General features: G+C 44.7%; 1 protein-coding gene across 4 annotated transcripts in view; it reads left to right on the forward strand.

The window, feature by feature from the left end:
- Positions 1-14371, forward strand: part of LOC147708329 (FERM domain-containing protein 6-like) — a 649337-nt gene that overhangs the window by 448569 nt on the left and 186397 nt on the right. For all 4 annotated transcript variants that reach the window (XM_086927042.1, XM_086927044.1, XM_086927045.1 and 1 more), the window contains one exon: positions 1488-1556. In XM_086927042.1, coding sequence (XP_086783168.1) covers positions 1488-1556 — 69 coding nt within the window. The remainder of the gene's footprint in view (positions 1-1487; positions 1557-14371) is intronic.

The following is a 14371-nucleotide window of genomic DNA, read 5'->3' on the forward strand; positions in this document are numbered from 1 at the left end:
TTGAATATTATGATTTTTTTTTAAGTGTTGTGAGCCCCCAAATTTTTTTATTTTAAAAACACGTATTTTTGCCATTTTGTCTGCCGCCTCAGTGATGACACCTGGGACGGCCGGCACTCACCGCACCCCCCTTCCCAAGCCACTGCTTTAATAACCTTGAAAACAAAATACTACATACCACAAAATGCAGTTACAAATGAATACTTCAAGAAGAATTCTTTATTTCGATTGATAAAAATCATAAAGGAAAACAGTACAAGAAAGACAATCCTCCCCACAATAAGAAATATAAAATGACAATACACATTCAGTTCTTAAAATTCATATGTATACACAAAATTGTGTTTGTTTTAAAATACGTTGTGTATAGTATCAAAATTTAAAAATATTAAAAGTTTAAAAGGGAACCCTTGTTCAATGGCTTTCCGGACAGTATAAAAAGCATCATACGATGTAACCATTTGTAACCATAAACCAAGGTAGTCCCTCAAGGGTGGGAACAGTTATTGAATACTAATGCAGGGCCACTGTACTCGAGCTTTAAGGTCCCATTTGCTTTCACCTCTCGCTATAGCGTACGTGTTTGGTAGGTTTTCAGGCACAGGTACAGTGCTGCCCCTTGCATACGAGTTTGTGACCTCAGTATATACAGTCTCTGCATTATTCTTCTCACCTAAATGTGAGTTCTCTTGTCTGGTTACGGTGGGCAGATGCACACGTCCGTTCCCTCCACTGGAGGGAAGATGCACCAGCTGCACGTGTGCTTCTATTCCGTCCTCCTTGGCCCTGCAGCAGCTGATGCAGCTTCTGCCCCCTGTAGGCTGCAGCAGCTGCGATGGCTGTCGGCATTCACGGGTCGAGGGGAATAGAGGTCACAGGTTCAATGCAGGCTCCATGCAGGCAGCGGTGCAGCTTCAAGACCACATCGTCACTGTTGGTGTCAGCTGTTGAGGCCGTGCAGGCCCAGTAGATTAAAGTGGTACAGTGGAGGCCAGTAGGCCTTCAGCCTCCTGACACAAGTCTAGTCACGACTACTGTTTCACAACCGGGTATGCTGCCACTACCGCTCTACATGCTAAACTCATGACAGTGATGATAGTCCTAAAATGAGGGGCACACTCTGTGCACCCCTCCAGGTCTGGAAACGTACTCATCTCAAGAAACAGGCCTAGGGGCCTTTGCACACACCCTTGATTAATGTGATGGTGAGGCCAAAATAAAAAATCAGAATACAAGATGGTCACTGGTGGACACTCAGGACAGGTGAGCACAACCATACACCATTCAGGGGGCATTTCTATCACAATAATCATGAAATGTAATATTGTGAATATATTGAATTTTTATTGTACTGTCACTTTCTTCAGTAAAATGTAATGTGTGGCAAATGAATACAAAAAATAAACATGAGTTCACATGTAAGGTGCAGATTTAAGTCAGTCTTGTTCATGGTTCATTAAAGCATGTTTTGTTCCTTTTAATTGCAGGAGAGGAGCCAGGCACGTCAACTGCTGTACGATTTTCCTTGGTCAAACGTGGGGAAACTTACATTCCTTGTAAGCACTGGAATGCAGCTAGTCTTGTTATTGTTTGTGCTTATCTCCCTGCGGCCTGGGGCTCTGGCGTCACATGCCGTTTTGCTGAGAGTGTGTGGTGCTACTCTCAAAAAACACATTTCAAGAGGGCGGGTTGCTGTTGCGCGGTCTTACAGATTCATGTGATCAGAGGAGTGTTGTTTGATCCACATATAATAATGAAATAAGAACTGTGGTTGACTTAAATCTCAAGTCACAACAAATCGCCAATACTGTGCTGCAGGTTTATTGCGAAGTCTTCGCAAGTGTCACATTTGAGGCTGCTGCAGAAACACACGACACGAGGCGTTGAACAACGATGCTACACCCTCGAGCGCAACACGACAATGAATTCTCAGTGCAACCTGTCATACACTGAACATGGCAGTAGTGCAGCAAGTGCAGTTACACCAAGGCCCATTGCCCTCTGGGGCTGTATGGTCCCTGATTTAGGGTTGAGTCTTGTCCCACAATGAATCTAATGACCAACCCACAGGTAATCCCTTAAGTACCCTAAGGAAAGGGATGGAACAACTCGGGGTCCCTCTCAGAGGAGGGACTGGACCGAGGGGAGGATACTCCCATGTCCTTTGTCCAGTTTCGCGCCAGAGATGTAACCAAGGCTTACTGAGCTGGCTCAAACTGGAGTATGCAAGGAGGGCACCACATGTGCCCTTCAAAGCAGCCTTGTGGTGCTGGCAAGCACCCTCACCCCAGGCCAATACACCAAGCCCTGTCTGGGAGGTGGTCACACCTCCCTGTGACTGGAAACCTATTGTTCTTTCTTCCCCTGCTTGAGCTCAGCTTAGCAGCAGGAGGGCAGAATCATTTCTGTGGACGGCAGCAGCACTAGCTTGCTGGCAGACCCTGGAAGGCTGCTACTGGGAGTACAGGGGGGTCCCCTAAGGAACCCCTCAGTACATTGGATTATACTGCCAACACTGGAATCGGTGTTGGGGTATGATTCTAACATATTTGATACCAAACATGACCAGGTTTGGTGCAGCCTCATAATGACTGATAACCACTATATGTCTAAAAATGGCTGATCACAATTGCAAAGCCTAGAGAATTGCCTCAGGGTTTGTTGGGATACACTGCTCATGCAGGGGCACCCTCACACTTATAACCAAGTACCCTGCTCTCAGACTGAAGATCCTGCCATAGGGGTGACTTATAGGTTTAAAGTGCAGTGACCTCAGATATGAGGAAACCTATATCTGTCGTGAGAGGTGGAAGCACCAACTCACACAGGCTGCAATGGCAGTCCTGTAGTCACCATTCAAGTGGACTCCCATGGGTGTCATAATACATGCTGCAGCCCATGAGAGACACCTGGTGTACCTATTCCCTGGGTACATTAGTACCATATAATAGGGTCTTACAAGGGTGCACCAGTAGCCAACTTTGGAGGTGCCAAAGTACTAACCATGTCAATTTAGTGGGGAAACCACAGTTGCTGAGAGCCTGATAAGCAGGCTCCCAACAGACAAAGTCAAACACAAACCAGGCAAAAAGTGAGGGTAGCATTAACAGAAGGATCCTACCTTCCTACAATTAATTTGCTTATATGTCTTGTTCCTCTAAGCAACAGTCCATAATAGTCTAATAACCAATACTTTACTACCCAGTATGACTGGTGTGTGTTACTCAACATATTATGGGGAGGCCACATGTCACTAACCACTTTGAAAACCCCTAACAACACTTAATTCTTTGCCATCTCTAGTATTCAGTTATGCTTCCCAGTGTCACGTCTCAAACTTTCACATCATCAAAGTAATCTTCCTTTACTTTCTCACTTAAATCCCCTCCATCAGTTTTGTCCTTAGACAATATACTCAGACAGTCTGCCATGATGTTATTGATAACCTTGAAATTGCACTCCAGTAGCAAAACTACCAATTTAGGTATTCTAGAGGAGATGTAATTTAAGCTTTTCTCAGTCAACATTTTCATTCAGCGTTTATGATCAGTTTTAATCGAACCTCCTTTCCTCAAACAAAATTTTAGAATTTTATTATAGCCCAAATCACTGCTAAAGCTTCTTTCTCAATTACCAAAAATGTATTTTTGTTCCCCCACAGTGCCCTGGAGATTTTCTACCTCTGTATTATAACAGCATTTAAACGTCTGTTGCTAGAATCTGTAATTATGCTGCTGATTGGGAGCTGCTGTCATATTTTCTTTGATGTCTTTACACTTTTCATTCCAGACAAATGTAACCCTCTTTTTTAACAAATGCCTCATCCTGTCCGTTTTGCTTGTAAAATTCTTTATAAATCTACTATAGAATTTGGCAATGTCATAGAAAGTAAGCAGTTCCTCTTAATTGGTCAATAGATGCTCTATAGCTGAGAATACATTCTTTTGAGGCCTCATATCTACCCCAGAAATTAGATAACCCAGGTGATAAATCTTTTCATTTCCAAAACAATTGTTTTTCATTTTAAGTGTTCACCTTTCAGTCATGTCTCTCCTTATATTTTCCTACCAACAACATCTCATACTTACAAAACAGGCCACCTTCAATATCTCTTAACAACATGCCCTTTGCCCTCTGGAATACAAATGCCATTGTGAGCAAAGCAAACTGCAATCTTATCAATTTGGAAGTGCAAAGGAGGATCACAAATGCTGTGAGATCCCTCAATGCTTCATGCAAAAGTATCTGGTAGCAAGTGGAGGCCAAGTCTAAGGTAGTGAAGACTTTGGTGCTCCACAATAGAGTCACCAGTATATTTTGGAGGAATATTTACCTACAGCCACATTCCTACATTTCCCTAGATCTATGCAGAGCCTAATCTCCCCACTTGCTTCGTGGGCCACCATCACTAGAGGTTGATATTACGCTTAACCCCTAGAAATCTCTAATGTTATAAACTCAATATGTAGTTGCCCCTTTCCAACATACATACTTTATTTCTCACTTCATACACCTTGAAGAATAGCGTTGCAATTAACATTTTGATTTCCCCTCCTATCTTTACAGTTTACTTTGGTTTCCTGCATTGCTCCCCATTAATCAGAAGAAGAAAAGTTACCTAACTAAGGTATACACCTGTTACAACGCATTTGTTACAACGCACTACCATTACAACGCGACTTTTACAACGCATACCATTACAACGCATTGCGCTGGGGGCGCTCTAGGATAGGGAATAAGTATAATTTACTATCCAACACCTTCCCTAGGGTCCACGGGGACTGGAGTTAGAATAGTAAATTATACTTACCACTATCCAGCACCTCAAAGCGCTATGCGTTGTAATGGTATGCGTTGTAATGGTCGCGTTGTAATGGTAGGTAGTTGTAACGGTATGCGTTGTAACATGGTACATCCCCTAACTAACGGTTCCACACATTTTTCCACTATGGGACAGTTTGGTAGAATACCCTATAATGCTGCAAATTTTGCACATTGTTCTAATGGCTGGGCTTTCATTTCAATTTGCTGTGTGCCTTCTCTGCCAACACCTATAACAAGACCGTTAAACATGTTACCATCTTTGCTATTGATGATGTTTCTTTTTTTAACAAATGAAATAGATTATTTGCTTTCTTTTCATGGTTTTCTTTTACTCCATTATCATGCTTGATTACCTCAACAAATGCCATAGAATGTTCAATCTGTTTGCGAGTTCTAATATTTCATCCAAAGATGGGTTGTCATTCAGCCAAAATTACTTCCCCACTTTATCATTCCTGCACTTTAGCATGAACTAATCTCTTATCCTTTTGTCCGTAGTTATTCCAAACTCGTTAGAGGAAGCTAACTTCCCTAGGGCAGTGACATACTCTTCTTCACTCTCCAATTCTCTTTGCACTCTTACCTCAAACTGATGCCTCTCACTTAAATTAAACTTATTATGGGAAGCAGTGCTTGGTAAGCTTTGATGTACAAATCTCAAACTCATGTAGACCCTGTTAGATCTGGGGGTCTCTAGTTGGCAATGGTATTCACCTTTGTCCAAATAGGGACCCTTACTTCTAGCTTGGCACAAGCAGACAGGCTTATCTCAGAGGCAGTGTGTTAAGCATTTGTAAATATACACAGCGATACAGTGAAAACACTACAGATGGACAAGACACAGGTTTTATAAAAAATAAGTATTCTTTATATAGGCTTAACACAAGACCACAGACGACAAAAATCCACAATACTGTACTTAAAGTTGAAAAACAATTCCAGTGCACACGTTATAGTCAGTTAATCATTTAGGTTTTGTTTCTTTCTTGGTACAAATGAACAAGCAGCGTAAGTCCTGAGTAATAAGACAAGATGGACAAAATTAGGTCAAATCATTGGGATGTATTAAGCCCTTCCGTTCTAGAAGGGTGACATCAAGACAAAAAATTATGATACATGACCAGCCGACATGTGTTTCGTCTAGCGAGCTAAGGCGCTCGTGACTCTTCACCACTACACGGGAAGAACGCGGTCGGATCACACGCGGTGGCACTCTGCTCCTCAGAATTCCCTTACTACGATGGATGTATCCGCCCATTGTGTTATTTTGCTTAGGATTTTTACATTTCCTTCCCCTGATTTCCACACTATGATCCTGTTAACTCACTCGACATACGCCGGGCTGGAATTATCACCGGCTATTAGAAACGCACATACGTGTAAGCCCGAAGCCCTGAACAGTCACGAGCGCCTTAGCCCGCTAGACGAAACACGTGTCGGCTGGTCATGTATCATAATTGTTTGTCTTGATGTCACCCTTCTAGAATGGAAGGGCTTAATACATCCCAATGATTTGACCTACTTTTGTCCATCTTGTCTTATTACTCAGGACTTACGCTGCTTGTTCATTTGTACCAAGAAAGAAACAAAACCTAAATGATTAACTGACTATAACGTGTGCACTGGAATTGTTTTTCACGTATTTGGTTGGGCCCTTGTCAACTCTTACAGAGGTTCTTGGGGTCTCCTCTGTCCATGTTGCACCGTTCACCTGACTTTTTATCCTTGCATTTACTAATCATTTACTCACATTAACCGCTACCAGCATAGGCGCCACTTTTTCTTGTACACTACAAACCCTACACGGAATTTCTAACTATACTTAAAGTTGACTTAAAGATGATTAAAGTTGCTTAGTTCAAGTTGATGATAAATGCGACAAAGTTCTCAACTAAGTACCTGGATGCGTAATGGAAAGTGAACAAAAGACTTGCAAAAGGAGAGATGCGTCGGTTCCGTGATCCGGGGGAAAGGATGCATCGTGCCTTAATGCTTGCGCAGAGTAGGGGATGCGTCGTAATCCTTACCGGTGCGGAGGTGATGCACAGATTCTCGGCCTGCGGGCCCGTTGCGATGCGCAAGATGGCGCCTTGATGCGATGCGATTATCCGGTTGCGATGCGAGAAGATGGCGCCCTTGATGCAATGATGCGATGACGATGCGTAGATGCCCTGGCAGCTTTGTGACGACTCTGTACTTTGGAGCCGGGACTGGCCCTGCAACATGCTTCTCCGGTTATGCGATGGCGACTTTCGCGATGGCGTCACGCTTCTCCAGTGATGCGACAACAGGCAGCTTGGACGAAGACACGCTTTCAGGTAGATGCGGCGGCGGCACGCTTCTCCCGCGATGCGACGATTTCAGCTGCGGCGGAGGAGACACACTTCCTCTCGATGAGTCGCGCTTCCAGCTCCCAGCGACACGCAAATGTCTGTAGATAGAATTCCCAGCAAGGAAATTCACAGGGGGAGCTGGTAGTGAAGTCTTTTGTCTCCGAGACTTCAGCAGGAGGCAAGCACAGTTCAAGCCCTTGGAGAATATTCTGAAGATGATGAAAGTCCTTAAAAAGTTCCTTCTCCTTTCCTTGGCAATGAAGCAACCACTGCTGGCCAACCCAGCAAAAAGCACACTTGCAGAGGGGCATTCCAAACTTCTGCAGCTTCCTTTGGTTCTTCTTCTTGACAAAAGGTTTCTTGTTCCAGAAGTGATCTAAAGTTCTTGGGACTGGGTCCCAATATTTATACCCCAAAATCCTTTGTTCTCTGAAGGCAGAGAGGCCTCTGCCTAGTCCAAACCAGTTCCTGAGCACTTTGTTTATAGGACTCCTTCCTTCCATTCACAGTGCAGGGCAGAGACATCAGACGCCCCACAGGAGGTGAAGCCAGCACAGGGTAGGGAGGACACAGCCCTGGAGCACTTTGTTGACATGATTCCTTCTCTCCTTTCACAGTGCAAGGCAGAGACATCAGACACACCACAAGAGGAGGAGCCAGCATTGTAGAGGGAAGGCCCAGCCGTATTCAGGTCCGAGGTGCAACTCCTCCCTCCCATCTAGATGCAGATCTCTCTATTCACCACTGGGCTGCCCCAGCCTGTCTCCTGGAATCCCCCAGCCCTGTCACTCACAAACCCAGACAAGGAATACACAACCTAGCAGAGAGTTCAGGCATCCTAAATTCGAATTTCTACCATGTTCCCTGAGTCAGTTAGGATTATAAGGATGTAATATTCTAACTGCCCATTCTGGCCTATGGAGAACAGGTAGCCTTGCAATAGTGAAAAACGAAAATGGCTGCAATTCAGTATTAGGACATGCTACACACACCAGAGCATGTCCTACCGTATACTTACAATGCACCCTGCCCTTGGGTCTACCATAGGGGCGTCTGATATGAAGTAAAGGGAAGGTTTAGGGACTGGCAAGTGGGTGCCCTTGCCAAGTCGACATGGCAGTACATACTGCACACAGGCCTTGCAATGGCAGGCCTGAGACACACTTTACAAGCTGCTTCTGTGGGTGGCACAACCAGTGCTGCAAGCCCACCAGTAGCATTTGATTTACAAGCCCTGAGCACACATGGTGCACTGTACTAGAGTCTAACAGGTAAATCAAATAACCCAGTCATGGAATCACTAATTAGTACATCAATTTAACATAGGGAGCAGTTGCACTGTGGCACTGAATAGCAGTGGCACAGTGCCCAAAGCATAAAACCAGCAAAAACATATAAAAAACAGAGGAGGCAATCAGTAAAAATGGAAGGGAGATTCAAGCCAATGAAGCCAGGTCTTCAGATCAAAGAGATTGTTATATACTTCCTGCCCTTTCACCCCAAGACAGTGCATAAGGAGAAATGTTTTCCTTTCTGTTGAAAGGCTTGTGTGACATACTGTTGCATAGTGTGTAAACACGTTCTTCCACTCCAACTGTGGTTAGATTTTACAGGTGAGGATAGGGAGTAACATGATACAGTTCAGTTCTGCAACTTTTCTGAAATTGAACACTGGACATTACACACACTTGATGTACAGCATGCAAACCCCCAAAAAACTCCAATATTGAATATGATAATATATAAGAAACATATGAGAGCAGAATGAATGGTAATGTTTAGTAGTTACCTCAAAAATATCCATGCCAGTCAATCTAAGGTTCTTCGGGTGTAGCTAATAATTTGTGGTTCCTATAAAGCAGCATAAAAGTAAGGCATATGTCACATCGGAAACAGCAAACACATTTCGTCCACAAGGCATATGTCACATCGGAAACTGCCAATACATTTCGTCCACAAGATTATAAGTGAACAATAATATTGAATGTTACATATGTTTTTCAATAATAATAATAGCATGTCAAACATATCATTTAAGTGTATGACCGGGGCACTAAAATAAAATAGGACACTCTGAAGTCAGGCATGAGAGGTATATGCTCCAAAAAGTGACACATGATGAATTGAGTAAACCAGAATGTTTTGTGGAAGTAATGAATGATTTTGTGGATGGTTTAAACATCATGAGTTACTTTAGCCTAATAGAGATATAATATAATCAGAGCCAAGAGTTCACCTAGTAAATACCATAACCTTTTAGAGTTAAGAAATATAGTACAGTTGGAAGGTTCAACCATAATCAGTTAGAAGCATGCTCAAGAGTAAGTGCTCAATAAAACGATTGTGAAAAAAGTTGGATATATACCTATTCATAACAATTTGTGATGCAGGTTCAGTGGAGTGAAAAAGTGAAAAACATGGTCAAGTGATGAGTGAATGGAGTAATGGGAAAGGGCTTTGTGAAGCAATGACATAGGAATGGCAGCTTATACGGTAAATTAACAGTCATAGCTGCCACAGTTACCCAACAGTTGTTTTGAGTGTTGTAAATGTAATATATGCAGGTTTACTGTAGACGAAACAAGCATATTTGGGACTTTATCAGTTGCAACACTAAGGGGGTCATTATGATTGCGGTTTTTCCGCATCCTCGGGGCCGGCGGAAGCCACCGCCGGCCCCGAGGATGCGGAAAAACCGCAGCGGACTGACCAAAGACCCACCGCCACATTAGGATGGCTGGTGGGTCCTGGTTTCCGTCCGCAGCTTTTCCGCCGCGGTCGGATTACAACCGCGGCGGAAAAGCTCTAATATGGTGATGGTGTCTTCCAGACACCGTCCACCATATTAGGATGGCCAGTGAAATATGCTTTTCCGCGGCGGGTTTTCCGCTGTGGAAAAGCATACGGAACTTCACTGCGGGGACCCGTTGCGGGCCCCCTAGGTGAAGGGGGGGTGGGGGGTGCACATGGGGGGTACCTATGGTACCCCCCTGCATTTGCATGCAGAAAGCGGCAGGCACCGCGCGGTGCCTGCCTCTTTCTGCATGCAAATGCAATGCGTACATTTTTAACATTGCCGCGGGTGCAGCTTGAAGCTGCACCCGCCGCAATGTTAAAAATAGAGGATGTGACCGCCAGGGTGGCGGTCACATCCTAATTGCACAGGAGGGAACTCCGCATGCCATGCGGAGGTTCCCTCCTGCTCTGGGGTCGCGGACGGACGCAAGTCCGTCCGCGATCCTAATCGACCCCTAACTGTTTTGCCTATGTGGCTGTCACTGTTTCAGGATTTATATGTGCAGTACGACATGTCCCCTAAAAGAGCGTACCATGGAACACATTAGAGCCATCTGCAACAGAGATGACAACTACCCCTGGCCAACCACTCCAACATCATTCACCCGTATGATGACCACATTTTTATCAGGTTTTAGGGAGCAACATTAATAAAAATGAAACTTAGAGGTGGTTACAGATCAATAAAGTTAAGTACAATTTTAGATAAAAGGATCATCAGACTCAGATCAGTTGATAGAGACATCAGTTGTGACAGAGAACTACATATTTCCTTATGCATTAATGAAAATGATTTACTTTTTGTTGTGCACACAATGGGGGTGATTAAGATTGCGGAAGGACCGCCACCGTGGCCATTGCCTGCCCTGCGGTGGCAGTCCTTCCGCCGTCAAATGCAATTTTCCCACCGCCAGATTATGATGGCGGTGGGAACATGACTGCGTCCGCAGCAGACGCAAAAACCGTCCTCCGCCAGCAATCGGAACGATTGTGGAGAAGTGTGGCTCAGGGGTTAGAGGCGGCAGACCCGGAAACTGAGATCGGCCCTGGACCAGGGTTCAATTCCCCACCCCGACGGGGGTTGGGCTCAATAATTCCACGGACTCGATAATTCTCGCTCCGGTGCGTACTCGACTCACGGGTTCACACTCTGCGACTCTGGGCAATAGCTTGCTTAATTTCCACAACGGCCCCTCGCGGCGGGATGCCTGGCTTTCACCTTGTGGATACCCTGCCGGGTTGTCTCACAGGGGAATACCAGGACGGGTTCCCTAAGCAAGCGCATAGATGCCTGCGATTTGCGCTATATAAATACATGTACATTTACATTTACGGTGCAGGGGGCCCAAATGGTGGCGTCCACCAGATTAGGATGCATGCCAAAACTGGCCTTTCCATGGCAGTGATGCTGCCATAGAGAGGCATACAGAGGTTTGCATCGGGGCCCGTTGCGGGCCCCCTTTTCTGCCCTTGGGGGGTACCCTCTTTGGCATTGCGGCGGGTGCTGCTTACAGCAGCACCCGCCACTATGTCGAAGAGATGGACTGAGACCACCACGGCGGCGGTCACATCCTAATTTGCAGGGTGGGACCGCCGCACTGCTGGCGGACGGTCCCAACACCGCTAGGGTGGCGGGCGGACCAAAGTCCGTCCGCGTGCCATAATAGGGCCCAATGTGTCCAGTATTTCCATGTGATTTTAAGCACAGCAAACTGTAATATTTAAAAAAATAATTTAGCATCACATTTACATTACCTGGAATGAATAGACTAGAGGGTGACATTTAACTGTAATTTGTTGTACACATTTTACCCTATTTTCTTACGGATAATAGAGCTGTGATATGTTTTGTTAAGCCCACAACCCTCCATGCCTATTTGCTGTGTCCTAAATTGTAACATTTAAAAAACAAAATGTTGGCATCATACCTCCATCACATAGAAATAATACAAGGAGAGGATGCTTAACTGCATTCTGATGACAGTTGGTAATTGTAAATCTCTTATCTGCATAAAGTACCTGTCAAGTGGGCCTGGTTTTTAAATATTGTAGTATCATACACTTATGTGTATTTTGTATCTAGTTAATTGTATTATATCAACTGGTTCTACTACATGATTCCTTTTGAACACTGATATCTGTCCAATTGTTACTATACTTTTATTAATATTCTTTGTGCTCACATATACCCAGATGTAATATATTACATCTATTCTTTGATCTTTCTTAATTTGTAAAAAAGTTTGCTTACATAAGGATTTGAACCAAAAATTGCTGTTGTTTTCTCCACGCTTTCCTTTGAGAGTAACATCCGAAGATTGCATTATTATATGATAGTATCTCACTCACACTTACTTCCTTATTTACATACTACTTACGCTTCACCTGGTGTTATCAACCTTGTTCTGCTGCTACCACCTGCTTGTTGACCAACCTGGTGTCCAATAGTTTTCCTATATAATGACAGACGTATTTATTATTTCCTTATATCTTGCATGTTCTTTATGATATTTATCACTCTTATCTGACATCCACAAACAAACATGTAATACTATGGGAACCATCTGTATCTGTTACCATAAGCCCAGACATCTCTCTTCTATTTCAGTGCAAACTTGCCCTTGACTTGCTCTTCTGACTCTTGTTGGTGTCTGTCTCCTGCGGTTTTTCCTATTAGGCGCTCGTTCTGCCCCGACTCGCTAACAACTCTTTCTTTGTTTGTACCATCTGATCTATCTGCCCTCTGACTATTTAACTGCTCATTTTTGCATCCTTTGTCTCTTAGATGGCCCGTTTTGCATTGTTTGCTCTTCTTAGTGTTCTGTTTTGCATCTCGGTCTCTTCTATCAGTTTTGCCCCTCAAATTGCTCTGCCAATCACGTTTTCCTGCCTTGTCGCTTCCACCTGACTTTCCCGTTCTCCCCACCGGACTTTCCCACTCTTGCTGAGCCCACCTACCACTACCATGCTTCTCCAACTCTCAAAGGCCCTACTTAACGGAGGCCGTAGAATGGACGTGTGCATCGGGCGCGCAGCATTCATGCTGAAGGCAAGCTCGTCGGCAACCGTCCGTGTCCAGACCACGCCTAGCACTAGGAACCCTGGTCTAAATGACTCCCGCAGCTACAATGCCAACAAACTCAACCTGCTGAACTCTGGACACCGCCACAAATGCTGCTGCTGAGCCACACCTCAGACCGTGCTGGACCAAATTGCCTGCTCGCATTGCCACTCTCTCACTTCCATACATTTGCTCTCACCACCCACACACACATTCCAATCCTCACCAAGTCTGAATTCAAAACCCACACTCACATAGAATCAAACACCTACCCCACACAAGATCACTGATTCGCATGCATGCTTCTCAACATACACATGCTTGGCAAGCACTCCACCGAGATCTTAGACTTATTCAACTCCAAAACACCGGACCTCCTCTTCATCACCAAAACCTGTCTCAACCCCACATTGGCGCCAGACATTGCCCAGCCTTCCCTACTAGATACTAAATCTTGCACCCAGACTGACCCCATAACCCAGGAGGCCGATAGGAGGACTCCTCATCATCCACAGAGACACCATAAAGTATTCCTCTTATTAAGTATTCCAGAAGCCACTTTTATGGAACACATGCACTTCAAGCTTCAGAAAGATAGTAAAACTAATATCAAAGGCACCCTTGCCTACCGGCCCCCAGGACCTTGCACCTGCTTCAGCAACACCCTCACTAACTTCACTTCACCACTCTCCATGGGCACCAAAAACTACTCCTAGGCTATCTCAACTTTCATCTCGATGACCCCACAGACTTGCTTGACAGTCTACACATCGGCCTCACCCAGCTCATACTAGGCCCTACCCACATCGCCGGGCACACCCTAGACCCCATCTTCTCCTCAAGGACAAGGTTAAATTCAGCTACATAACTCCACTCACGTGGACGGACCACTCCATCGTCCACTTCCACATGTCAGGACCACCAACCATCCCTAAAGAGTCTAGCAACACCCCAAGCCACTGGTGGCAGAATGTTGCAGAAATGGAATGGCTCAATGCCCTTCAACTAAATTACCAAGACCACCCCCAAATACCTCATGAACGACACAAACAATTTCAACAACTGGATCACCACCTGCGCAAATACCCTTGTGCCCCTGAAAAACACGAAAAACTAAACGAACAAACAAGCTAGCTGGTACAACTCTGACCTCAGAGAATCTGAGAGAGTTTGCAACCAACTTGAAAGAAAATGGAGAACCACCAGACAAACCACCACACGTAACACCTACAAGTCTGCACTTACCCACTATCACCATCAAGTGTAACAGACCAAGAAAAAGGCCCTGACCCTGAAAATTGAATCTAGCTCCAACAGCTGCAAGGAACGTTTTGCCATCGTCAAGCAATTCACAAAC

Source organism: Lissotriton vulgaris, chromosome 6 (assembly GCF_964263255.1).
Source record: "Lissotriton vulgaris chromosome 6, aLisVul1.2, whole genome shotgun sequence".
NCBI lineage: Eukaryota > Metazoa > Chordata > Amphibia > Caudata > Salamandridae > Lissotriton > Lissotriton vulgaris.